The sequence below is a fragment of the Euprymna scolopes genome, chromosome 35, assembly GCF_053919585.1.
Source record: "Euprymna scolopes isolate OS-2025 chromosome 35, ASM5391958v1, whole genome shotgun sequence".
NCBI classification, from domain to species: domain Eukaryota; kingdom Metazoa; phylum Mollusca; class Cephalopoda; order Sepiida; family Sepiolidae; genus Euprymna; species Euprymna scolopes.
In genome coordinates this window covers 76,028,612-76,056,412 of record NC_136516.1, presented here as the reverse complement: position 1 = coordinate 76,056,412, position 27,801 = coordinate 76,028,612, and the positions used below count along the sequence as shown (strand labels likewise).

Below are 27,801 nucleotides of genomic sequence, written 5' to 3'. Positions count from 1 at the left end.
CTTTGTTGTTGTTCCTTCTTATGAAACTGATTTTTAATTTAATTAAAATTTGATTTTTAAATTTAAAATTTTTTTAAAATTTTTAAATTATAAATCACATTACTTAATATATATATATATATGACAGCCCCTTTAAGAAATACGTTTCTTATCGTTGAGCACTTTCTGTTGAATAAAAGTCGGTCAATTTAGCTCTTATGCGTAGATCGTCGTATAACGATTTGATCACTGTATGTCTGACGTAATGAACATTTAAATTAAAATGTTTAAAATTCAACGCTATTTCACACGATTAATGGTAGCCGAATGGATACGCCCTCCGCTAATCGAGCCAGAGATGTCTCGTGTCGCGGGGTTCGGATCGTTCGACTGGTAGTAATTGTGACACCCTGCACTGAAGAATCCCGAAAGGATGAAACACTAGTGTCTGTAGGTATTTAATTATTATAGTAAAAAAATAATTATATATATATATATATATAGGTGGGGAGATGGGGGCAAGCTTCTTCAGGTTCGCCTAATCTTTATTTGAGCATTTTTATGTGTTCTTTTATACAACAATATGTCACGCTAAAAATATTATTTTCTTTTTCACTTTGAGATGTTTTTAGTTCGATACGTTTTTCCACAGAAACTAGTTTACATAAAAAAAAATCCGTACATTTTTTTGTTTGTTTATTTTTTCTTCCAATAGTAAAATGAACCGAAATCTTCTAAATAACATTTTATTAAAAATATAACCATTCTTTATAAAAAAAAAAAACTTAAATGTAAATATATAATTTTTTTTTTTATCAAAACAGTTCGTTTGCTTATTTTAAAACTCGTAGGTATTAACCAGAAGGGACATTTCCAGGGTGTTTGCTGTGGCGAAGAACGTTCAGCAGAAACCGGAAGTCAAAAAACACGCGGAACTTGGGAATTAACAAGTTATGAACGTATTTTTCACTTTAGGGAGGTTGGGGAAAGAGAGTCAAAAAAAAATTCTTTCTTTCTTTTTCTCTGCATATTCCCCCTCTTTCCCTGCTGCTCAATCTTAAACATCCGGGCATTTCGAATTTGCGCGTCCATCTTTGATTTTGGAAAACAAAATGAACGCTACTTGCTTTTTGTTCTGCCAAAAATAAAAGACTAAAATAGAAGAAAATCTACTTCAGAAAACATAAAGGTTACTTCATAAGGACATTGTTTTATTTCCTAGCTCAATAAGAATCATTTTTAATTAAAAGAAGAAAGGCGGAGTTAGCAAGAAGGAAATCGAAGGGGAAAAAATGTCCAGTAATAACGACGATGATTCCACCGTGGTGGAAACTCGTGCTGTCGATTCTGGCAAGAAATTGTCGGAATTGAAAGTCATCGAACTTCGTTCCGAACTGGAAAAAAGGAATTTGGACAAGACTGGAGTGAAGGCTGTCTTAATGGAACGTCTGGAAAAGGTAAGAGTTTAGTTAACAAATGCGCAGAAAAATCATGTTCATATCTCGACCGAGAAAAAGTCTTCATTTTTCTATTCAATGGAAAAATGGAGACTTTTAATAGAATCTATTGAAATGCGTTTAAATTTTTAAAAAAATCTAAGTAGATTTTGATATTTATTAAAGTAAAAAACAATTTTTTGTTCTTATTTAGAATGCAACAAAATTAAAAATACAGAAGACTTTATGATGTAGGCCTATGATTCCATCGTGCAATGAAAAATTACGAAAATTATATAAATCAAGTAGTTTTTTTTTTTTAATTAAGTTAATCAAATTTTACGATTTTTTTTGTTTGTTTTTTTGTTTAACGATTAAAAGTTTTAATTATTTTAAATATATGCAAAATTTCGGTAGTCGAATTGTCGCCCTTGAATTTTGGCAAAATGTAAAACAATTATGGGCGCTCCCCGCTCCCGGCCCCCATCTCGCTGCCTCGTAAAATTTGATTTTCTAAATTTGTTTTACAATATACGAAATGGGTACTCCTTAGGTGTTGAGTTCCATCGCGGCCAGCGTATTTATTGGTACTCATGCAGAGAGTGATCTGTGCTGAAATAATAACATTATTTAAAAAAGCCATTCTTAATATGGGGAGGGAAGGGTGTTTTGTACATAATTCTGTACTTTAACCTTACAATTGAATAAAAACTTTAATTAAACATAAAAATATGATTTTAAAAAATAGCGCGGATCACTCTCTGCATTAGCACCTATTTATTTAATAGCCGCTCCCTTACAAAAGGCTAACGCATGTGCGGATAACATTTTTAATTTATTTATTCACTTACGTTGGCTTGTTAACCTTTTTAAAGAATGTTAAAAAGAAAAGTAACTAAACCATTTATTGATCATTTCTCACTTTTACAAACAGGCAAATATCCTCGAACCATGTAATCGATAAAAAGGACTCGTTCGTGCGACACCGATATCTAAGGGTTTGTATTACTGTGTACACATAGACTCGAAAAAGTTGTCAAAAAACAAATATATGACAAATAAATGTTATCAAAGGCAAGATAAGTTACTTTTCTACCTAACTGGATATATTTTTTGTGTTTTTATTCAGTGTAACATGTTTATTTAGCTCGAAAAACATGCAGTGTTTACCGATGTATTGGAAAATTCAAAATGGTGGCCGACTCTCTCTCGGAGAGGGTAAGTTTGGGAAAAGGTGTTATAAATAATAAACTAGACAAAATACTGTTAGAAATTCGCTCAATATATGTTATTGTTACCGTGACATAAGTTGACATGTAATCGGTGTTTTTTAATAGTATTCTGTCTAGTTTATTATTTATAACATCTTTTCCCAAACTTACCATGTTAAAGAGACAGTCGGCCGCCATTTTGAATTTTCCAATACATCGGTAAACACTGCATGTTTTTCGAGCTGAATAAACATGTTACATTGAATAAAAAACACAAAAAAATATAGGTACTGGTCGCGGTAAGAGTTCCCTGCCGAACACCCTCAAAAAACAATAATTTCTCCCCCCGCAGCCGCAAAGGACATGTTTTAGTTGCCATAGTAACAACACTTTTTATCGACATTGTTTTACTGTTTATGAATATTGAAATAAAAGACATTACTACACATTTATTTATAATATCTCACTTTTAATCACTTTTATCGACTTTTTAAAACTTTTTTTTTTACTCTTTTTAAATGACAACGTTAATGTTTATGAATATTGAAATAAAACATATTACTACACATTTATTAATCTTTTTTTTTTTACTGTTTATGTGTCAATTTTATCGACTTTTTCTTTTCTTATATTGAATATTGAAATAAAAGACATTACTACACATTTATTAATAATATCTTTTTTTTTTTACTGTTAAAAAATTAGTTGTTTATATGCGCATGTAAAAATGTTTGTACAAGTTGGAAATTATTTTAATATTCATTTTAAGAAAATGCTATTAAAAACGAAAAAGTCGATAAAAGTGAATGAATGGTGCGAAAATGACATTGATTAAACGTAAGTAAATTTATTATTCTATCACCATTTTGTGGTACTAGTGCAGTGCACTTATTGATCCGTGCTGAAATAACGTTATTTAAAAAGCCATTCTTAACATGGGGAGGGTGCAAATTCCCCTAAGAAAGTAGAATCTCATTTTACGGAATTAGCTAAGAGTGTTAATTTACAATAACACCTATGGCACCATTGGCACTTCTGCATGTCAGTAACATGAAGCAAATGCGTGTAATTTAGTTTCAAGAACCGCCGAGTCGCCGACAGATGTCGTTTGTCAGCCAAAGAACCGGGGTCGATAACTATTGTTGTAATGAAAAATAAGTTTTATTCAACACACAAAACTAAAAACACATAGAAATGAAAAAAGTTGGGAAATTATTTTAATATTCATTTTAAGAAAATGCTATTAAAAAAGAAAAAGTGACACAAACAGTAAAAAAAAAAGATATTATTAATAAATGTGTAGTAATGTCTTTTATTTCAATATTCAATATAAGAATAATTTCAAAATTGACGCATAAACAGTAAAGCAAAAAGTCGATAAAATTGACACATAAACAGTAAAAAAAAAAAAGATATCAATAAATGTGTAGTAATATGTTTTATTTCAATATTCATAAACATTAACGTCATTTAAAAAGAGTAAAAAAAAAAATTTTAAAAAGTCGATAAAAGTGATTAAAAGTGAGATATTATTAATAAATGTGTAATAATGTCTTTTATTTCAATATTCATAAACAGTAAAACAATGTCGATAAAAAGTGTTGTTACTATGGCAACTAAAACATGTCCTTTGCGGCTGCGGGGGGGGGAAATTGTTTTTTGAGGGTGTTCGGCAGGGAACTCTTACCGCGACCAGTACCACTATCCAGTTAGGTAGAAAAGTAACTTATCTTGCCTTTGATAACATTTATTTGTTATATATTTGTTTTTTGACAACTTTTTCGAATCTATGTGTACAGTAATACAAACCCAAAAATATAGTGTATTGGAAAATTTAAAATGGCGCTGGACTCACTGTTGAACACAGTAAGTTTGGGAAAAATGAGTTAAAAAATTTTGAAAAAACTATACAAAATACTGTTAAAAACCCACTGAATTTATGTCAGCCTATGTCACGGTAACATGTATTGAGCAAGTTTTTAACAGTATTTTCTATAGTTTGTCAGGTCTCAAATTGTAACATATCCAAAAATTACGAAAAACGATAAGGTAGAAAAATTAGGCACCGCCAAAACGGGGGGGGAGGGGGGGCTGGTAAGTACTTTTTGACGGACCGTCTTTTTAAAAATCTACCAAAAATCAGGTAATTATCCAATCAATACGAAATTTTCAGCGATTATTAAGAGAAGAATGAACTTTATAACCGTGTACTTATTTTTCATAAACAATATTAATATATATATATATATATATATATATATATTTTTTTTTTTTTTTTTTTTTTTTTGCTTACAACCTCTCCCCCCCCCCCCGTTGTTTTGAGGGGGGTCCAAATATGCTTAAAATGATCATCTGAAACTGAACAAAACATTGTTGGGGTTTGTATTACTGTACACATAGATTCGAAAAAGTTGTCAAAAAGCAAATAACAAATAAATGTTATCAAAGGCCAGATAAGTTACTTTTCTACCAAACTGGATATATTTTTCGTGTTTTTATTCAATGTAACATGTTTATTCCGCTCGAAAACCATACAGTGTTTACCGATGTATTGGAAAATTCAAGATGGCGTCTGATTCTCTCTTTAACATGGTAAGTTTGGGAAAAGGTGTTATAAATAAAAAACCGGATAAAATACTGTTAAAAACTCGCTCAATATATGTTACCGTGACGTAGGTTGACATATATTCGGCAGGTTTTTAATAGTATTTTGTATAGTTTTTTTAATTATAACACCTTTTCCCAAACTTACGGTGTTAAAGAGGGTGTGAGATGCCGTCTTGAATTTTCGAATACATCGGTAAACACTACGTTTTTCAAGCTGAATAAACATGTTACATTGAATAAAAACACAAAAAATATATCCAGTTTGGCAGAAAAGTAACTTATCTTGCCTTTGATAACATTTATTTGTTATATATTTATTTTTTGACAACTTTTTCGAATCTATGTGTACAATAATACAAACCCTGTCTGAATATTAGAACTTTGATTGTGTTTAATTATCCCGCTTTTGAGTTTTGAAGTGTGAAATTTGGTGAATATGTTAAGTAAAATAATTAATTTAAGTTAAGCAAAATAAAAAAAAAATTTTTTAATATTTATACAAAAAAAGCCATTTTAAAATCTTTGATAAATAAACACTTTCTTTTTAGCGAGCCGAATAATGCATGACCATTATTAAACAGGGCATGCTTTGAAGAATCGATACAAAAAAAAAAAAAAAAAATTCGATAAATATTGTGCCCTTTGTGTTAAAAATATCATTATTTTTTCGATCAAGTTTGGAAACGTTTGCCGCCTTTCGACTACGGTGGACCAAACGTGCTGAAATAATTTTTTTTACTCTGCTTTAAATTGCCCCCCTCCCCATTTTGGAGAACCTGGCCCCCACACACACACACATTAAAAACCAAACTCATACAAATGGTCACCCATCTGGTACTGGACTGGCCAGCCTCAGTGTTAATAATACATTGAAATTTTTGTCACTAAAAAATAAGTTTTTTGGGGGGCTTTTTGGTCTTCCGTAGTTTGCTGTGAAAAAAAGGATTAATGATTGCTCGAGAAGAGAAGGATCGGCATGCACTTATACTAACCAAGAAGAATTGTTGTTGTTATTTACCCTTTTAAAGTTTTATTTTGCGCTCCGGATCACGTGATAGTTAATCATCTGATCCTTCCATTATATAAAAGGGGAGATTCCCTTGTCTTTTTTCTCTTTTTCTTCACCACAAATTGATTCAGTTGCCGGTGATTGAAAGTAAATCTTTTCCACTTTCGTCTGGCGAAGATACTACAAGACGGTTACGTCGCGGAAGGGGGCAATTCTTTCGCAACCTAAGGTAAGTGCATTGCTCCCTTCTCGATCTGAGCGGTCATTGATTCTTTGCTGGAAATTAATTTTTTCACATATTTGCGAAAGAAACCCATACTAACATGGATGTGAATCAACCAGATTTAAGGAAGAGAATTTCTCTTCTTTGGACTAAAATCTGAACGATTCTGGAGATGGCCAATCTGGAGGATAAACTCTGTTAAATCCTTCTCTGCACTGCAGAAATTGGTGGAGGAATATTTGACTGAAGTAGACATATGTGTTAGTAAAATCCAACTTCAATCTTCTGAGGAAGAGGATTGGATTCAAATTGAGAGAGAGTCTCTTGCACACACCCTGAGATTCCAAAGAGAATTAGAACATCTTGAGTTAAAGCTCCTCCCAGTGACCATGGACTCTCTGAGTCTTCCATGTTCCCCAGAAGTTGGAAGAGTTGGGGCCTCATTTACTGTAAAACCACCTCAAATTCAGATCACAGGACCCACCTTTGATGGATTGGACATGCAATCTAACCCTATGAGCTTCAAGGAATTCTTGTTGCGTTTTGAGAATTGTGTAGCTGGCATGGCCAATGATGCCGAAAGACTGAATTTTTTGAAGTGTTCACTGTCTGGCCAACCCCTGTTGTTGGTTAATCATCTTTCCATCAGCAACAGAAATTATAAGGTGGCTCTTTCGGTTCTGAAGAGCGAGTACTTCGATGAAGATGAAATAATAGATAACATCTTCCAAGACATATTAGATTTTTCTTGTAAACAGGACAGATCCATTACTGCCCTGGCTAACTACATATCCAAAGTAGCCTCCCTATTGGCTGAGTTGGAGGGCTCCTTCGACTGTTCGTTTTCAAACGACCTTTCTTCTGGGGCTCGGCTTATGGCCAAGATTCTCTTTGCAAAATTCCCCAAGGAGGTCAAGGGGGAGTTGATATTAATTTCGGGTAGAAGAATCCCCACCTTGTCATCAATTCTGAGAGATACTAAGGAAGTGGTTAAACGTCTCCTTATTAAGGGGGATAAGATCCCTGGCTCGGCTTGTAACACTATGCGGGGGGCCTTAGGGAATGTACCTTCAGGACCTAGATCCGGTACTTCACGGAGAGATTCTTCTATTCAGTCCAACTCCGCCTATAGCATTCGTGGTGGAAAATTCTCTAGCCTTCCCCCTGTTTTGTGTGTTACCTTTGGTAGGGGTGATAAAAGTGTTTCCGTCAACTGTCTATTGGACACAGGCAGTGGACGGACTTATTTGTCCAGTAAGGTCTTGGACCCCCTCGGTCACTTGGAGTCCATTGGACATAATTGTGAAATTAGGCTGACTACCATCTTTGGAGATTGCGACAGGCGTTTTAAAGAGGTAGCATTGGATCCGGTTGTCCATTTTCCCTGACGGTGTTGGTACACGAAAATATTGATATTTCGGTACACATCGAGAATCTGGATTTTATTTTGGATGAATTTGAACGCCTCAAATGTCCCTTAGCCGCCAGATTTGACAGAGGCACAGCGAGAGTCAGGATCAGTCCATCCCTGCATCGGTCGATGGTGCAGTTTCTCTTTAATCGACTCCTTCCCAGGAAGAAGAGGTGATTTGGCTTTGTTGTGTGTGCAGTTCCCCGCAAGGTGATCAGGATATGATCTGTTGTGACGGCTGTGATGACTGGTGTCACTTCAGGTGTGTGGGAATTGTTTCTCCACCTCCGGAAAGGCAGAAGTGGTATTGTACGGATTGTGCACCTAAGAGACGACGACGAGGTAGGCCTAGCCTCCTCCCAGAATAGTTAGGGACTCCAAAAAATAAAAATAAAACAAAAAATACTAATACGTTAACTATATTAAGTAATTGCATGGCTTTATATCCTTTGTTTTTCCACACATTTTCTTTTTTTTTTCTTTCTTGGGGATTGTGTGAAAAAAAAGGTTTAATGATTGCTTGAGAAGAGAAGGATCGGCGTGCACTTACCTTGAATACTAACCAAGAAGAATTGTTGTTGTTATTTACCCTTTTAAAGTTTTATTTTGCGCTCTGGATCACGTGATAGTTAATCATCTGATCCTTCCATTATATAAGAGGGGAGATTCCCTTGTCTTTTTTCTCTTTTTCTTCACCACAAATTGATTCAGTTGCCGGCGATTGAAAGTAAATCTTTTCCACTTTCGTCTGGCGAAGATACTACAAGACTGTTACGTCGCGGAAGGGGGCAATTCTTTCACAACCTAAGGTAAGTGCATTGCTCCCTTCTCGATCTGCGCGGTCATTGATTCTTTACTGGAAATTAATTTTTTCACATTATCAAGTACAAATGTAAACAGACTAATCAAATCGACTCGAAGTAACTGGTTGCCTATATGAATAAGTGGTATTATTTGAAATCCAGGTACTTATATTATAATATTTTTGCATATTCTCATAGAAAATCACCCTAAATCTTAGACAAGAAATAAACAAATTAATTCTTTCAAAAACCTTCTTTTTTTTTTTAACTATTTATATACGTTTTTTGTGCAAAACAAAAAACGCCAATTGTTAACTTTTGGGGAAATTTTAACATTTAAAATTTAATTAAAAATAGTAGAAAAAGTTTTACATTATTCTGCTTTCTATATGATAAAATGTAGGGTTTTATCTTTCTGGGAAAAAAATGGATTTTAATAAATGTAATTTTGTTTTAAAAAAACAACTTGATTTTTCGGCCATTTTTGGCGGTGCCTAAAAAATAATTATTAATTTTAAAAAATGGTTAACCTGTACGGATAGGGTCCCGACGTTCTGCTTTGTTCTGAGCTCAAGGAAAAGCCGTCAGACATAAGCGGTGTCGAGACAGAAAATTACTCTAACCCTAAAACCCCCTCCTTCAGCATGGATTTGATAAGCATGAGCAAAATCTGGATTTGTTACAATGAGGCGAAAATTTTCTAAGGAGAAAATAACATCTTACGAAAAGAAGGACCTATGTGCATCATTTGTCTTTGACAAATGACAGAAGTAAAAAGGACATATTATTGTTGGTGCTCTTCACGCGAAGAAATTATGGTACTCATGCAGAGAGTGATCCATTAGGTGTATCAGAATTTTTGTAGGAATTTTGGACACCCCTAACACGAAACTGCAAATAAAATATAAAAAATACGTAATTTCTCTTTTAAAAGTGGGTTGTTTATTTTCTTTATGGATTATACTTCCAAAATAAACTATTAAAGTTATTTTAAAAGTAATAGAAATATTTTTTTTTATTTTTTAAAAAACAGTAATGAATTTTACGAACTCAATATTTTTCAATTTTTAAACTTTAAAAATCTATCAAAATTTTTCTATTGATTCTATTTTTACGATATTTTCAGGGTCAATGTGAAATGTTATGCTCTTTCCAATAAACCGAACATAATATTTTAGACAAACGTTTTGTTTTTTTTTTAATTCACGCCTCTCCCCCCATTTTCAAGTGTCTATTAAAAAGTAAATAATTAATTTACTCACCAAAGTTTTATATATCACAAATTGAAGAGAAAAGGTCAATAAATAATATATTCAAATTTAAAACAAAAAAAGTAGTGTTTTTAGAAATTTACCTGTAAAGTCCGAAGTTTAAAACCTTTTTTTAAAAAAAACACGTTGTTTGGTTTGTTTTCTTTTTTTGTTTTTGTTTTTTTTTTTAATGAAACCTTGGTCCTCGCTCCTTTAATTAAAAAAAAAAAAAAGGGGGGGGGGGCTTGAATTACATTTTTCAAGGAGTTATAAGCTTAGAAAGACGGGGTGGAATTATTCACTATTTTTCACGAAATTTCTGACACACCTAGTGATCCATGCTGAAATAATAACGTTATTATTTTTTTTTTTTTTTTTTTTTTTTTTAAAAAGCCATTCTTAACATGGAGAGGGTTTTTTTTTTTTTTTTGTACCTATTCTATACAATTGAATAATAAAAAATATAGCATAAAACTTTAATTAAACTTGGAAATACGATTTAAACAATAGCGCGGATCCGGATCACTCTCTGCATTAGCACCGAAATTATTAGCAACCCCAACAAAATTAAGGGGCCTCAGAATAATTGGAGATAGATGAAAGTGTCGTAACCAAAAGAAAATACAATCAAGGGCGCATGATACGACAAGTTTTTTGGGTTTTTTTTTATTCTAATTATTTGAACTGTTGAATCTAAAAAAAAAAATTTGGTATACCAAAAATTCTAATTATTTGTGGAATTTATGAGGGGGGGTAAAAAATACTAATTATTTGAACTGTTTAATTTTTTTTAATTCTAATTATTTGAATTGTGAAAATAAAAAAAAAAATTCTAATTATTTGAACTGTTTTGGGGGGGGGTTACATGGGGGTCACCACTTATCAAGGCCCGAAGGCCACTCAGGGATAAGGGTTATTGCATGTACAGTAATCAATGAGATAGTATTGTAGTAATCATTCAGACGAGCACCTGCCATGGAAATAACGATAAAACAAAGACAGGCTTGCAACGTCTTTCCTCTGGGAGAGAGGTTGGAGGGAAGAGAAAAGGGCATCCCCCACCAAACCACAAAGTCTATTTCGTACTCTGTCAAGGAAGGATAGGCTGTTTTTAGCAGCTCCTGCCCAGATGTGGAAGCAGTACTCCATCCTTGGACGTACTTGGCTTTTATACAGATAGAGAATTGCATCAGTAGTGAGATATCTTCTGGAGTGGTAGAAGGATCCCACCATTTTCCCAGCGTCCCTGGCAACAGATTTGATGTACGTGTTCCATTTCAGATCAGGAGTAAAGGTCAAACCCAGAAGCTTGTCAAAACATGGAGCCTCTCCAAGACGAGAACCATCCATTTCAATTGATGCCAGATGGGGATCAGAGCGTTGATGATGTAAAGATAGAAGCTTGGTTTTGGATGAATTAAAAGTGACCAGCAACCTCTTCCCCCATTGTACCACGTGCTCAAGATCAGAGGAGAGAGAATTAGAGAACTTTGTCATTTACGGCCTTTGATGTGTTGCCATAGATGGTCGTGTCATTAGCATAGATATCAACAAATGATTTAAGTATGTGTTTTGGGAGATCATTGATGTAGATCAGGAAGAGAGTTGGGCCCAGGATGGACCCCTGGTGGACTCCAGCATTAATACTGTGGGCCTCTGATTTCTGTCCATCAATCACTACTCTTATGAACCTATCGGAGAGAAATGATTTAATGATCGAGAAAACATTTCCAGTAATACCGTAGCTGGAAATATTGTGAAGTAGGCCCTTATGCCATACCTTATCGAAGGCCTTCGATGTGTCAAGAGCAATTGCCCTGGAAAGGAAACCTTTGTCAAGAGATTCACTAATCCTATGTGATATAACCGTTAGCACATCTGCTGTAGATCTTGCAGAGCGGAAACCATATTGCATGTCGCTAAGAAGGTTGTTTCTGTTGAGGTGATTGACTACTTTATTTAATATGGATTCCAACAACTTACTCATGACACACAGGAGACTTATTGGTCTGTACTGAGAGGGAGATGACTTTTCACCTGAATTCTTAAATACAGGGCATACTGATGAGGTTTTCCAGGGTGTTGGAAAGCACTTCTCCTTAAGGCAACGCTTAAACAGTTTTGTAAGTATGGGGGCAAGTTCTGGTTGGAGCTTTTTCAGCACTATAATTGGAATGCCATCAGGGCCAGTTGCTTTACTAGAATCAAGGTTCTTGATTAGCTTGGCGACCTCACACAGATATTTGTATGTTGCATAGCATCTTAAGTTAACAACTCGGCACTTTATTGAAGAGGTAATGTTTCGCCTCAACACCGCTCACGTCAGACGATTTTTTTCACAAACTCAGAACAAGGCGGGACGTCAGGACCCTATCCGTACAGGTTAACCAAAAAAATTGCAAAAGGAAGCGAAATAATTGTATTACGTTTACTTAAAAAAAAAAAAAAAAAAAAACACTTCTACACTATTGGGGCAAGATTTTCAGAAATCATAAAACTGAATTTCACATGAAAACAATGGTATCTACGAATTCCTCGTATTTTTAAGATGATTATATCCAAAAATTACGAAAATGAGATAGAAAATTACTTATTAAAGAAAATAGAATTCAATGAAAACGATCATAAGACAGTTTAAAAGGGAGGTAATTTTCCGTTTCGATTTAAACAAGACTAGTCTGGATGCTCAGCGTTGCCCATGTATTTGGAGATATGTGAGCAGGGGGGGGGGGTAGTAGGCAGGCAGACTCAAACCCGTGACGCGAAGGCGGAAAAGAAAGTGAAAGAAAACCTGACGTCTTACCCTACTCCATGACGTGTCCGGAAGTTTAGAACATTGAAATTAAAGTCATTCCAACCGATATGATGACTTGCAAAAATGGCAACGCAAAAAAAAAAAAAAAGTATAGGCCCTCCTTACAGAAAACTGCCCAAGGTGAAGGAATGAATGTTTTTAGCAAATTTTTCAATATAAATCGTTCGAACGATCAAACTTCAAAATGATACCAATCTCATGAAAATCCGTCGTCTCTGTTGAAATTTTTAGGCAGACATACATTAGCAGTGTCAGAAGCCGCCATTACAAACTAGTGAATAAACATTTGATTATATAGACTCTCTCTGTTTCTAAGCTTATAATAAATATGAAAATGTAATTTCAAACCCTAATTTCTTTTTCAATAAAATGAGCAAAGACCAAATTTTAAAATAATGAAAAGTTTAAACGAAAAAAATACATTTTTTTTTTTTTTTTTTTTTTTTTCATCGGTTTTCTTTAAAAAAAAGATTTCACAAAATTCAACAAATTTTAACCTAATCTAAATCTAATAAATGTGTATTAAATGCCAAAAAAATCACTTACCTATAAAAGAAAAAACAAGTAATGGGTGCTTCCTTTCTTCATTTATAAGAATTGTCCATATTTATATTTTATGTTCCATGGATTTTTTAAAGCAAGGGTCCCAGAAAATCACATTTTTGCAACTCGTTATCCACCATTAGCCAAAGCGGTGTTGGTTCAGTTTTTCAAGTTGTCGAATACGGAGGCCTCAAAGGGACATAAATAATTATTTCCGAAAGGTAAAAACAACACAGTAGACCAAATGCATTTCAAAGTAATCTCAATAGTTACTATATGAAAAAACAAACATTTAATTTATCTCTCCTTATTTATTTGTTATTAATTAGATTAGCAATACACATGAAAAAAATTGAAATAGCTTGAAATATTTCAATATTCGTATGCATAGAAAGAGCTTGATGAGCTAAGAAAGAATCTTTTTAAATTTTTAAAATCTGATTAAAATTAAGGAAGTTATGGCTATTTTTGTGCCTCACACGTTTGGATATTTTTCCCTCTTTAAGACCATATGCGTTTCGTCACATTTTTTACACTACTTTTTCAGTAAAAATGTCATATCTTTGTTAAAACACAAGACTAAGAAATGAAATTTACCATATAAGTGTATTTTTGTACAAGGAATCAGAATATGCAACTGAAAATCTCCCAAAGTTTATGGTTTCCAAATAATCTGCAGTAAATGTGCATAAATATGCAGCAATTCCTTAAAAATGCCATGTATCCATAAACAGAAAAGAAGTTGGAGAACTCAAAGTTGAATTGTAATGTGCTTTATGTACAAAAAACTTAAATCTAAACATAAGACCATTTAAAAATGAATATATTGCAATATTTCTTTGGTATTATTGTAGATTAACACCTTCTGTTTAACCCCACTCAACTCCTTCTGACCACCCCTCCAAAATGTGATTCTACCTTTTTAGGAAATTATGTATAAAATGCCATGAAAAACTTTAATGAAAGATAAACAAATTATTTTAGAATTGAATATAAAATAATTTCCTATTACAGGTCATTCTAGCATTTTAGGGCAGTTAACTGTTTTTTTTTTTCTATGAGAAAATATGCATGCCTTTTTTTTTTTTTTTTTTTTAAAGATGATTATGTGTAGTTTTAAGAGGATTTCAATGCAATGAGAATATGGAGAGGGTTGCCATTCAGACTTTGAATTAATTGTAGGGCTAAGGAAAATTATGTGTGAACATACTGAAAACTTGACAGAGACAAAGCTAACAAAAACAATATTAGAGGGGGAGCGGTTAGTTTCACAAAAAATTAATGTAAAATAATTCATTTCCTGGCCATTCTAGCATTTTAGGACAGTTAACCAATTTATTTTTATGTGTATTTTTCTTTAAGGAAGGATCTATTTTTTGTTTGTTTGTTTTAGATGCTTGTATGTGGCTTACAGAGGTATTTTGTGGGGGGGGGGGCTTGCCACTCGAACTTAGTGTTATTGTTAGGGTTAAAGAGTGTTTTAGGAGGAGACTTGCCATACATAATTTGTATTAGAGGTGAAGTTAAGAGAGCGCTCAAAAATTTGTTGATTTCTATTTTTGAGGTTGAAGGTGTTAATTCCATAGGCCGTTTATACTACACTGGAGCAGGTTGTAAAAATATCTTTCGCTTAATAAGTAGAAAAAAAAAATAACGAAATAAAAAGCTTCCTAATTGTAGTTTGATGTGTTTTCTAACTGCTTTTAAAATTTCAAGAATATTGATATAGATTTTGAGGGTTTGTATTATTCAAAAAAGTTGTCAAAAAAACAAATATATAACAAATAAATGTTATCAAAAGCAAGTTACTTTTCTACCTAACTGGATAATTTTTTAGTGTTTTTATTTAATGTAACATGTTTATTCAGCTTGAAAACAGTGTTTTCCGATGTTTTGGAAAATTTAAAATGGCGCCCGATTCTCTTGAAACGGTAAGTTTGGGGAAAAGAGTTAAAAATAAAAAAGTAGACAAAATACTGCTAGAAACTCGCTCAATATATGTTACCGTAACATAGGCTGACATATATTCGGTGAGTTTTTAACAGTATTTTGTATAGTTTTTTTTATTTTTAACTCCTTTTCTCAAACTTACCGTGTCAAAGAGAGTCGGGCCGGGCGCCATTTTTAATTTTGCAGTACATCGGTAAACACTGTATGTTTTTCGAGCTGAATAAACATGTTACATTGAATAAAAATACAAAAAATATATCCAGTTTGGTAGAAAAGTAATTTATCTTGCCTTTGATAACATTTATTTGTTATATATTTGTTTTTTGACAACTTTTTCGAATCTATGTATAAACGAGATTTTGATACTTATTTTGATTTTGAAAAAAAACATTTGTGGCTGTTCGCAGTAAAACATTGTTTTAATTCGTTGTTCAAAACTAATTTAAAGAATAAAAGTGCATGCAAGCTATATATCTACAAAAGTTTTTGTTTTTTTAACCATGTTTTTAAATTTGACGAGCAATGTGAGAAATTGCAACAGATTCATAATGCCGAATTGGTTGGGATTGTTATTATACATTCTGAAAACCAAATAGTTCTAAACTAATGTTATTCTGATAACAAAATAGCTCTAATTAAACATATCAGAACATTTATATTCATATTTTCATGTTTTTCTTAATTCGTTCGTGAATAAAAGTTAAAGAACGCGTGTTGTTTAATCTGTGCTATGACTAATACTACAACTACTGCAGTGCTGCTGCTGCTACTAATACTAACTTAATTTGACCAAACTCGAAAAATAAACATTTTTTTCGGGTAGGTCCTTTTAAATTATTATCAATTACCGCGGTCCTACTCAACATAAAATAATACTTTTAATTGATAAAGATAGTAAAAAGATTGATTTACTTACTACTGGGTGTCTGAAGAATTTTTTTTTTTCAAAATGTTCAATACTCGTCATATTAAAGTCTTATTTTTAACACGACAAGAAAAGAAATGGTCAAAAATATTTTGGACACTTGACAGTATTAAGATTAACACCTCTTCTAATTGGTTCCCAAATTTCTTGACGAAATTCTTCATACAATCACGGTACGGACCTTTAGAAAACAGGGGGGGGGGTCATTACAAAACCTTACCGAAAACGCCATTTTATGACGTTCACATTTTTATCACTTTATTTGCTTAAAACTCTTAAAATATATAATGTACATTCATATTTATTAATTCATTTGAAAGTATATTCATTTCCGAACAAAACAGTAGTAATTTGAAGACTTGAAGTGCTTTGGTTTAAAAAATATGGCTATTTTAGTAGAACTACCTTGAAATCTGTGATTATCCAAAGCGTTTTTTCGTCCGTGTGTATTACTAATTAGATATTTTAAGTCAATTAAATTGGTTGATATGGGTTACCGTATGTAAAAAAAATGATCACCTTTCACTCCTCAGTTTTCACAGATTAAACACAAATCATTCGACGAATTTTCGATTTTTAATATTTTTTTTTCTTCTTCTATCAAAGAAATACATGAGTTTTTGATTTAATATATTTTATTTCTTTATAGAGTGAATTTTTTTTAATATCTAAAAAAAAACATCAAATGAAATAGAAAAACTTGTCATACTTGTACAAAATTTTCTAGACAATATAACAAGATGTCACTTAAAAAATCAACGTGGTTTTAAAAAAAAAAGGTTTAAAACTTTGGACTTTACAGGTAAATATGCAAATAACTTTTTTTTTTGTTTTAAATTAACTTATTTTATTTATTGATCTTTTATCTTCAATTTGTGATACATAAATGGGGGGGGGTGAATTTTGATGAAGAAAAAAAACGCTCGTTATCCAGTTTATTGGAAAGAGCATTAAATTTCACATTGAACCTGAAAATATCGTAAAAATTGAACCAATAGAAAAATTTTGATAGATTTTTAAAATGAAAAAAAAATTTTTTAATTTAACTCGTAAATTTCAATTGATTTCATTATGTAGAAAAAATGGCTGTATGAACACACGCAGGCACTTTGTAAATACTGTCTTTTAAAAAATAATATTTCTATTATTTTTTAAACAACTTCAATAGTTAATTTTGGAAGTATATTCCATAAATAAAATAAACAACCCACTTTTAAAAGATAAATTACGAGTTTTTTTTATATTTTATTCGCAGTTTTGTGTTAGGGGTGTCAAACATTCCCAAAAAAATTCTGACTCGCCTAGACATACATACATACATACATACATACATACATACATTTAAATCGATAGGTGAGATTTATATTATAGACTAGCCTGGGTGCCCGGGTGTTTGGAGGTGTGTTGTTGATCAAAAAAAAAAAAGTTGAAGTAGGCAGGCGCGAACCCGTACCACGAAGAAGGAAAAGAATGCGAAAAAAAAAAAAAAAAAAAACCTGACATCTTTGCTGTTGCGTCCATTGCCAAACCAGAAACTATGAAGGTTTAAATTAAGGTTGGTCAATCGAAAACAACGGCGAAAAAAATCACCGCATCCCCCCCCCCCTCCCTGTAGAAAAGTGCCCAGTTGAGGGTGAAGGAATTAATGTTTTTAGCTAATTTTTCGATATTTGTCCAAGGGGTCGAGTTTCAAAACAATACCGATTTCATGAAAATCCGTTGTCTCTGTCGAACGTTTTAGGCAGACATACCAACATGCATGCATACAGAAAAGTGAGATTTATATTGAAGATGGCGGCAATTTTTCACCTGCTACCACAATTAAAGTTGTTTTTTTTTTTGTTTTTTTTTAATAATTCAATAATGTTCAGGTAATTCCGACTGCATAATTTGGAAGCTAATATTGTAACTTATTAGAATTGACAAAAAAATCGGTTGAAACCATTGTTTTTTTGTCTGAAAACATTTATCGCCTACAAAATCTCGTCACAATAGTGTAGAAGCGCAAAAAAAATGATAGGGAGATAATTATGTTCTGTTGCTTACGTCACGTGACGAACATAATTTAAAATGGACAAAATTTATCAAACAGTTTTTCATTTATAATTATTTTTCTGTCTCATCGTTTTACATAATTTCGGGATACGTTACTACTTGCAACATGATAATTACATAGGTGCCATTTGTTATACTTTAAATTCAATATTTTTTTGTTTGTATAATATGGAATCACCAGTATCAAAGGCAAGATAAGTTACTCTTCTACTTATAAGTTTTTAAGTGCTTTTACTTGCATTGAAAACGTTTTTGTTAAAAAAAAAAAAAATAAAAAAAAAAAAAACAAATAGTGCAAATTAGGTGGGGAATAAAAAAAAAATGATCGAATTCACTCCAAAATATTTAAAGTCTTGATAATGACTTAAAAATAAAGGTAGTCCTAAACGAGCATCACCACCACCACCCCTTTATTTTTTTTTCTGTTCGTTTTTTTTTTGCAATTTTTCAGTGTATTATTATTGATTGGACACTAATAGACTAGATTATCTAAAGAAGAAAAAAAAATTAAATAAAATCATTCAACATTTGAAAGATGTGCTCATTTTATAGTTATGTTATAGTAAATCGATCTCCTATTTTGTAAACACAAAAGGAATTATTGCCCTTTGTTGTTTTGGTACTTGTGCACTTTTGCTACCATGCTGAAATAACATTTTTATTTCAAATGCTATTCTTAACATGGACAGGGGAGGGTGTTTTGTAACTATTCTGTGCTTCCCCCTAACAATTTAAGGGGGGGGGGATGCACTGGGGGACCACCCAAAGATGGTCAATGTGCACTGGTTATCCAACCTGCAAAGGGGGTTTATTCCAAAAGCCGTTCTTAACACGGGGAGGTTGGGGGTGTTTATTCCGAAAGGCATTTTCTTATTTTCAACCTCCCCTTAATCAGCTTAAATTAAGCTTTTTTTTATGTTTTTTTTTTTTTTTTTTTTCATACAAACAAGGTGCTTTTTGTTTTCTTATTTTATTTACTTTTTTCTTTTTTTTCTAATTCAATATCTTAGGACTTTACTAATTATTTTTGAAATAGACCCAGAAAACTAATATTTATTTTTCAAAGGATTTTTACAATGAATTTATTTAACTACAAAATTTAGTTGAATTTGTCGGCTTCCGAATGTTGACGTGAAAACATTTTTCATTATTACTTTTTTTGTTTTTTCACATGTGCAAATATTTTTTCCCATTTTGGAAATTAACTTTAGTTGTTTTTGTTTTTTTCAAACAAATTAAAATCTATTAAAATCCATTATTTTTTAGCAACTTTTTTTTTCCAGAAATATAAAAGCCTGAATTTTATCTATCATATGAAAATAAAATAAAACTTTTTCTATTTTTAATAGAATTTTAAATTTTCCAAAAAAATACCATTCACCCCTATTTCTGTCTCGATAGATAACGATTTATTTTTTTTTTTTTTTTTTTTTTTGTCTAAATTAGATTTAGAATTATTTGCTATAAGAATATGCAAAAATATTATAACATAAATACCTTAATTCCAAACAATTCCATTTTTTATCTCGCTTTATAAATTTCGCATGGCAAAATTTTTAAAAATCCAAAATTTAATGATAGTTTGGAGGTGTAAATGAAGTTCATTTAGTCCTGTAAATTTCCATGTATTTTTAAAGTTTTTTTTTTTTTACTATCAAATAAAGAATCAACATTATAAGTGTTTTAATTTTTTTTTTTTTTTTTTTTTTTTCATAAGCAATACATAAGCCACAATAAAACTGGCCAGTACCAGATGGGCGACCATTTTGGGAATGCTAGGCCCCGTGTGTGTTGAAGACAACTCCTGCATCTAATATTACATTTGGTCATCTTGACCCTGTCTTGCCATCAGGACCAAGTGTTTCTGGACATGAGAGTGGTAGATGCAAGTCCCCCACATTTTAAACTAAGTCAAGTGCAAGTCACAGCAAAAAGGAAACGGGGGAGATAGCAGCTGTTTGTAGGCCTTATGATCTACCATAGGTGAAGTAATATCACATAACAACAAATTGCCAAAAGAAATTATCACATTTTTAGCAAAATGCACAATTATTTATCGATTTCTTTTTCTTTTCTTTTTTTTTTTTTGTATTGATTTTTCTTCAAAGCATTTCTTTTTTAATGGTATATTAGCAATATTGGGTCCACTAAAAGAAATTTATTAATTTATTTTTCAAAGATTTAAAAGTAGTATTCTTCATGAAAATAATGAAAATTTATTTATTTATATATATATATTTTTTTTTTTTTTTTTTGCTAATCTGAAAGAATAATAATTAACATATTCAAAGAATTTCACACTTCAAAACACAAAGATGAACGCATTCAAAATTCAGATTTTCAACCTTAAAATCTAATATGTGCATTTTTTTTTTTTTTTTTTATCATAACCCTCCCACAGTACAATATATTTTCAGTTTCAGCTGATTATTTTAAGCATATTTGTAACCACAAACAAAGAGTTGGGGTTGTGGGCAAAAAAAAAGTATATCGATTATGAAAAAAAAATACACCATTTTAAAATTCATTCTTCACTTAATCTGTGAAAATTTTGTATTGATTGGATAATTACTTGATTTTTGGTAGATTTTTAAAGGCACTTACTCCCCCCTTCCGTTTTGGCCGTGACTATTTTAATCTTTCAAATACAATCAAAAAGTAGTCGGAAACCTACAAAATATTACAATAAACCAGCTTTCAAAATTATGTCCCCCCTATTTTTTTTTTTCTTCTGCCATTTTTGCCCGTACTTAATATACAACAAATAAGGTTTCTTAACTCGTTCTAAAGGAAGCAACTCTATTTGGTTATCTAAGTAATTTTTTTCAAATAAATATATGGTTTCGTTTTTCATGTCATGCTTCCGTTCCGTATTTATATCAACCATATCCACATCCGGTAGCTTGTCTTGAGCACTAATTTTGGAGATAACTCTCTGTAAGTTTGACTCCTGTCGAGGTAACCTACATCTAAAATTGCAAATAAAATTTCAGGACTCAAAATTGGCGGAGGAGTTTGCCAGAGTCTGCAATGATCAACTCTGTAAACTTTGACCGCTTGGCAGCCAAATTTTCGTCCAAAAACTGATTAAAAAGCTTGCTGCATGACTGAATACCCTTTATGTAAAATTTCAAATGTTTAAACCCAAAAGTGGCTGAATAGTTAGAGACTGCAATGGTCAAATCTTTTGAACTTGGGCCCCTTGGCATCCAAATTTTTAGCCAAAAACCGATTAATAAGCTTGCCCTATGTTTGAATACACTTTATGTAAAATTTCAAATGTTTAGACCAAAAATTGGTTGAGTAATTTGGTAGAGACTGCAGAAGTCAAATGTTTTAAAACTTTGACACTTTAACATTTGTTTTGGGCTCAAATTAAATTTAAAAAATTTGATTTATGTCCAAGTAACCTACATCTAAAATTTCTAGTGTTTAGACCAAAAATTGGCAGAGGAGTTTGGTAGAGTTTTCAAAGGTCAAATCGTTGAACTTTAACCTGTTGACAACCAAATTTCTGGCTGAAAACCGATTAAAAAAAAAAAAAAAAGATTTTCCCAAATCTTAATACCTCTTATGTCAAATCACAAATCTGTACACTGAAAATTAACAGTAGTTTGGTAGGGAAATGTACAGACACACACCACATACGTTTTCTCTTTTATAGATATATAGTGTAAGAAAAAAATTTTGTAAAAAAAAAAATTACAGGCAGACCTGAAGAATTTTGCACCCCTCTCCATATTTTTTTAATTTCATCCTTCTTTCCCTATTTTTTTTTTTTTTTTTTTTTTCTTTTTCCAGCAGATTATTATCGAATGGACACAAGTTTACCTGATTATTAAAAAAATGTCTATTTAAATATTTGTAGATGTTCAGTTTCTAATGCAACATTCTTGTAAATCGATCACACATTTTAGAACCACTCAACGTTTTTAGGCCAAATTTTGCTTTTTTTTTATGCAGTTTTTTTTTTCTTACTTTCTCTGATTATCTTTTATATATATATATATATATATATATATATATATATATATATATTTTTTTTTTATCTTCAAGTTTCGTCACCCGACATTTATAATCTAAGGGTAATGAATGACTATAACGAAACTATTTCTTTTCCATTTTAATTTGACACTACCATGACAAAATAAATAAACACTTTAAAATAAGTTAAAACACAAAAGACTTATCCATGTAGGTAAAAGAATAAATTTACCTTTGGTAATATTTGTTGTGTATTTATTTTTCTTACTTTTTTTGTTTAGTTGACTATTGTAAAAACTGCTTGTCATAATGACATTGGATTTATTGCTACAACAGTGATGAGGTTGAGAAAAAACACTTTGTTTAGGAGCATGAATGGTCAGGAAGTGGGTGATAATTTTGCATAATATTTATATATTAAAGTGATCCTCAATGTAGAGTGTCTGATCTGTTTTGACTGTACTTTTTTTTTTTTAATTGGAAGTCAACAACCGGGCTTTATTCCAAAATAGTTTCCTTTTTAATTTTGATGGAAATTTTAGAAGAGTTCCCCCTATATTAAAAGACAAAAAAATAAAGAAAAATCTATAATGATGTATGTACCCGTGATGAAACGAAAATATATTCCACAAGTCATGTAAATTGATCAAATCGTTTTATTTTTATAAAGAAAAGCATTTTAAGTGATTAATAGCAATTCAGACATTACAATGGAAATCTCATAAGCTTGTTATCTCACTTGTTTCATGAAATTATTTTCAAGATGGCGACACAAGGCATTCTCTTACTTATAAAATTTGGTTGCCTTGGTTAAAAAATAAAATTACTTGATCAATGTACGCGATTTATTTTTAATATTTTCATTCCATTATAGGCATGTACATCATACAGATTTGTTTTTAATGCAGGGGAAATTCTAGACCCAGAAAATTTGCAAAGTAGTACCAGCCTTATATCTTTGCATTTTTTTTTTTTTTTTAACATTTCTTTAATCGAGTTAGCCTTCCAAATGGCAGAGAATGTTAAAATAATTAAATGTTTGACATAACATGCACAGTGTTTCTCTAGTACTAGCAATACACATGAAAAAATTGAAATAGCTTGAAATATTTCAATATTGATATGCATAGAAAGAGCTTGATGAGCTAAGAAAGAATCTTTTTAAATTTTTAAAATCTGATTAAAATTAAGGAAGTTATGGCTATTTTTGTGCCTCACACGTTTGGATATTTTCCCCTCTTTAAGACCATATGCGTTTCGTCACATTTTTTACACTACTTTTTCAGTAAAAATGTCATATCTTTGTTAAAACACAGGACTAAAAAATGAAATTTACTGTATAAGTGTATTTTTGTACAAGGAATACGAATATGCAACTGAAAATTTCCCAAAGTTTATGGTTTCCAAATAATCTGCAGTAAATGTGCATAAATATGCAGCAATTCCTTAAAAATGTCATGTATCCATAAACAGAAAAGAAGTTGGAGAACTCAAAGTTGAATTGTAATGTGCTTTATGTACAAAAAACTTAAATCTAAACATAAGACCATTTAAAAATGAATATATTGCAATATTTCTTTGGTATTATTGTAGATTAACACCTTTTGTTTAACCCCACTCAACTCCTTCTGACCACCCCTCCAAAATGTGATTCTAACTTTTTAGGAAATTATGTATAAAATGCCATGAAAAACTTTAATGAAAGATAAACAAATTATTTTAGAATTGAATGTAAAATAATTTCCTATTACAGATCATTCTAGCATTTTAGGGCAGTTAACTGTTTTTTTTTCTATGGGAAAATATGCATGCTTTTTTTTTTTTTTTAAGATGATTATGTGTAGTTTTAAGAGGGTTTCTATGCAATGAGAATATGTGGAGGGTTGCCATTCGGACTTTGAATTAATTGTAGGGCTAAGGAAAATTATGTGTGAACATACTGAAAACTTGACAGAGACAAAGCTAACAAAAACAATATTAGAGGGGGGAGCGGTTAGTTTCACAAAAATTTAATGTAAAATAATTCACCATTTCCTGGCCATTCTAGCATTTTAGAACAGTTAACCAATTTATTTTTATGTGTATTTTCTTTAAGGAAGGATCTATTTTTTGTTTGTTTGTTTTAGATGCTTGTATGTGGCTTACAGAGGTATTTTGTTGGAGGGGGAGGGGGGCTTGCCACTCGAACTTAGTGTTATTGTTAGGGTTAAAGAGTGTTTTAGGAGGAGACTTGTCACACATAATTTGGATTAGAGGTAAAGTTAAGAGAGCTTTTTTTCAAAGAGAGCGTTCATCACTCATATTTACTGTTAGCGGTTCATAATTATTGGCTTTATATTATATATTTAGTTTTAATTTAATAAGAAACTGCGTTGCGAAATTTCAAAGAAAATTCCATAAATTTGTTGATTTCTATTTTCGAGGTTGAAGGTGTTAATTCCATAGGACGTTTATACTACGCTGGAGCAGGTTGTAAAAATATCTTTTGCTTAATAAGTAGAAAAAAAAATTAACGAAATAAAAAGCTTCCTAATTGTAGTTTGATGTGTTTTCTAACTGCTTTTAAAATTTCAAGAATATTGATATAGATTTTGAGGGTTTGTATTACTATACACATAGATTCAAAAAAGTTGTCAAAAAAACAAATATATAACAAATAAATGTTATCAAAAGCAAGTTACTTTTCTACCTAACTGGATAATTTTTTAGTGTTTTTATTTAATGTAACATGTTTATTCAGCTTGAAAACCGTGTTTACCGATGTTTTGGAAAATTTTAAATGGCGCCCGCCGCCCGACTCTCTTGAAACGGTAAGTTTGGGGAAAAGAGTTAAAAATAAAAAAGTAGACAAAATACTGCTAGAAACTCGCTCAATATATGTTACCGTGACATAGGCTGACATATATTCGGTGAGTTTTTAACAGTATTTTGTATAGTTTTTTTTTTTTAAATTTTTAACTCCTTTTCTCAAACTTACCGTGTCAAAGAGAGTCGGGCCGGGCGCCATTTTTAATTTTCCAATACATTACATCGGTAAACACTGTACGTTTTTCGAGCTGAATAAAAATGTTACATTAAATAAAAACACTAGAAAATTATCCAGTTAGGTAGAAAAGTAACTTATCTTGCCTTTGATAACATTTATTTGTTATATATTTGTTTTTTGACAACTTTTTCGAATCTATGTATAAACGAGATTTTGATACTTATTTTGATTTTGAAAAAAAAACATTTGTGGCTGTTCGCAGTAAAACATTGTTTTAATTCGCTGTTCAAAACTAATTTAAAGAATAAAAGTGCATGCAAGCTATATATCTACAAAAGTTTATTTTGTTTTTTTTAACCATGTTTTTAAATTTGACGAAAAAATGTGAGAAATTGCAACAGATTCATAATGCCGAATTGGTTGGGATTGTTGTTATACATTCTGAAAACCGAATAGTTCTAAACTAATGTTATTCTGATAAAAAAATAGCTCTAATTAAACATAAGAACATTTATATTCATATTTCATTATGTTTTCATTTTGTTTCATTTTGTTTTTCTTAATTATTTTCATTATGTTTCATTTTGTTTTTCTTAATTCGTTCTTGAATAAAAATTAAAGAACGCGTGTTTGTTTATACAACTGTGCTATGGCTGATTCTACAGGCTGTAGCTGCTGCTGCTGCTTCTAGTAATAACTTCATTTGACCAAATTCTCGAAATAGAAACAATTTTTTTTTTCGGGTAGGTCCTTTTAAATTATCAATTACCGCGGTCCTACTCAACATAAAATAATACTTTTAATTGATAAAGATAGTAAAAAGATTGATTTACTTACTACTGGGTGTCCGAAGAATTTTTTTTTCAAAATGTTCGATACTCGGCATATTAAAGTCTTATTTTTAACACGACAAAAAAAGAAATGGTCAAAAATATTTCGGACACTTGACAGTATTAAGATTAACACCTCTTCTTATTGATTCCCAAATTTCATGACGAAATTCTTCATACAATCACGGTACGGACCTTTAGAAAACAGGGGCGGTCATTACAAAACCTTACCGAAAACGCCATTTTATGACGTTCACATTTTTATCACTTTATTTGCTCAAAACTCTTAAAATATATAATGTACATTCATATTCATTAATTCATTTGAAAGTATATTCATTTCCGAACAAAACAGTAGTAATTTGAAGACTTGAAGTGCTTTGGTTTAAAAAATATGGCTATTTTAGTAGAACTACCTTGAAATCTGTGATTATCCAAAGCGTTTTTTAGTCCGTGTGTATTACTACTAGTACTGCCAAATAAAAGACAATTTGTTCACTGTGCACTCACAAGGGACCATGCCTGCTTCACTTGTCAACACTGTTATAAGGAAGTGAAACTTGACATCTCAAAATCAGCCAATAGAAGAAATTTGACTGACTCAAGAAGAAAATTTAAAGATGGTGATTACATTTTTGCCTCTAATAAATAAACTCACAAAAAAAAGTCCATTTTCAGATTAAAAAAGTCACAATTTATTCAAGTCATTTGTCTTCATAGTTAAACACAGAAAAACAGACTTAATATTATTCTATCCTTTTTTTTTTTTTTCCATAACTAACTTTGATGTCGTTTATGATTTCTTAGAGATTTATTTTAAAACGTGTATTATTCTATATGTTTATTTCTTTTAAAAAGGCACTTGAGAGTGAAGGCAACGTTTCTGCTGATTATCTGTTTACTGAAGATGAACTTAACACAAAGAAATCTACAACTCGTCTTTCCAGTAAGTAATTTCTATATTTTCTACTAACAACAATTTTCAAAAAAAAAATTAAATGAAATGGATTTGTAACACTTTCTCCAACTTTGGTTCACATACACATAACTGGGAACCACTTGTGAAATTATTATTCCTTAGAGACTTTTGCCTTGATGAAGGAAGTCGGCTCAACCAACCTGAGGGTGAATACCACACCAAGACAGACTTAGCAAGTTGACAATATTCAACTCTTTGAAACAACACTTTAAAAGAAAGATAAATTGTTGCACTTCTAACTCGATTCTTTATATTTATGTAGACTTCTCAAGTTGATAATGTAAAATTTGTGTACATTAATTGTAAAATGTACAAAAATACAAGAGGAATCACAGCAATAAACATGTAATAGTTTGCAGGTCACATGATGGGAAAAATATATGTATAAATTAATCATGAGATTTACTGACAACATTTAAAAACAATAAATCATTGGGTCAGTTAAGTTATGCAAAAATTTTAAAATTTAGGTCAACACAAATTCTTTTGTTTTATAAAAAAAAAAAAAATACAATTGAGTTATGAATTTTGATGCCAATAGATGGATGGCAGACAGAAAAATTTATAGTGCAGGTGACTGAAAAATAGAATTGCAAATTACTTCGCTGACAGAACGAGAGTATGCTACCCCGTGAAGTAAATAAAGAGTTCCGTCTGAAATTCGACAGAAACTATACCTGAAAAAATGACATTCAAAGTAAGAACAGTAGTCCAAAGATTCCAAATAATACAAACTATTCAAAAGTTTAAATATTGAACTTGATTTTGCTCTAGAATTTAACCCCCTTTTTTTATTTTTTTTGTC

The 27,801-nt window shown here is 31.4% G+C and overlaps 1 protein-coding gene across 2 annotated transcripts in view; it reads left to right on the top strand.

The window, feature by feature from the left end:
- The first annotated feature begins 945 nt into the window (after positions 1–945).
- LOC145259952 (uncharacterized) overlaps positions 946–27,801 on the top strand; it is a 90,901-nt gene continuing 64,045 nt past the window's right edge. Inside the window, exons 1-2 of one of the 2 annotated variants that reach the window (XM_080117930.1) lie at positions 946–1,436; positions 26,876–26,963. In XM_080117930.1, coding sequence (XP_079974056.1) covers positions 1,272–1,436; positions 26,876–26,963 — 253 coding nt within the window. In that variant the 5' untranslated portion in view covers positions 946–1,271. The remainder of the gene's footprint in view (positions 1,437–26,875; positions 26,964–27,801) is intronic. The other variant, XM_080117931.1, reaches the window with a different exon arrangement.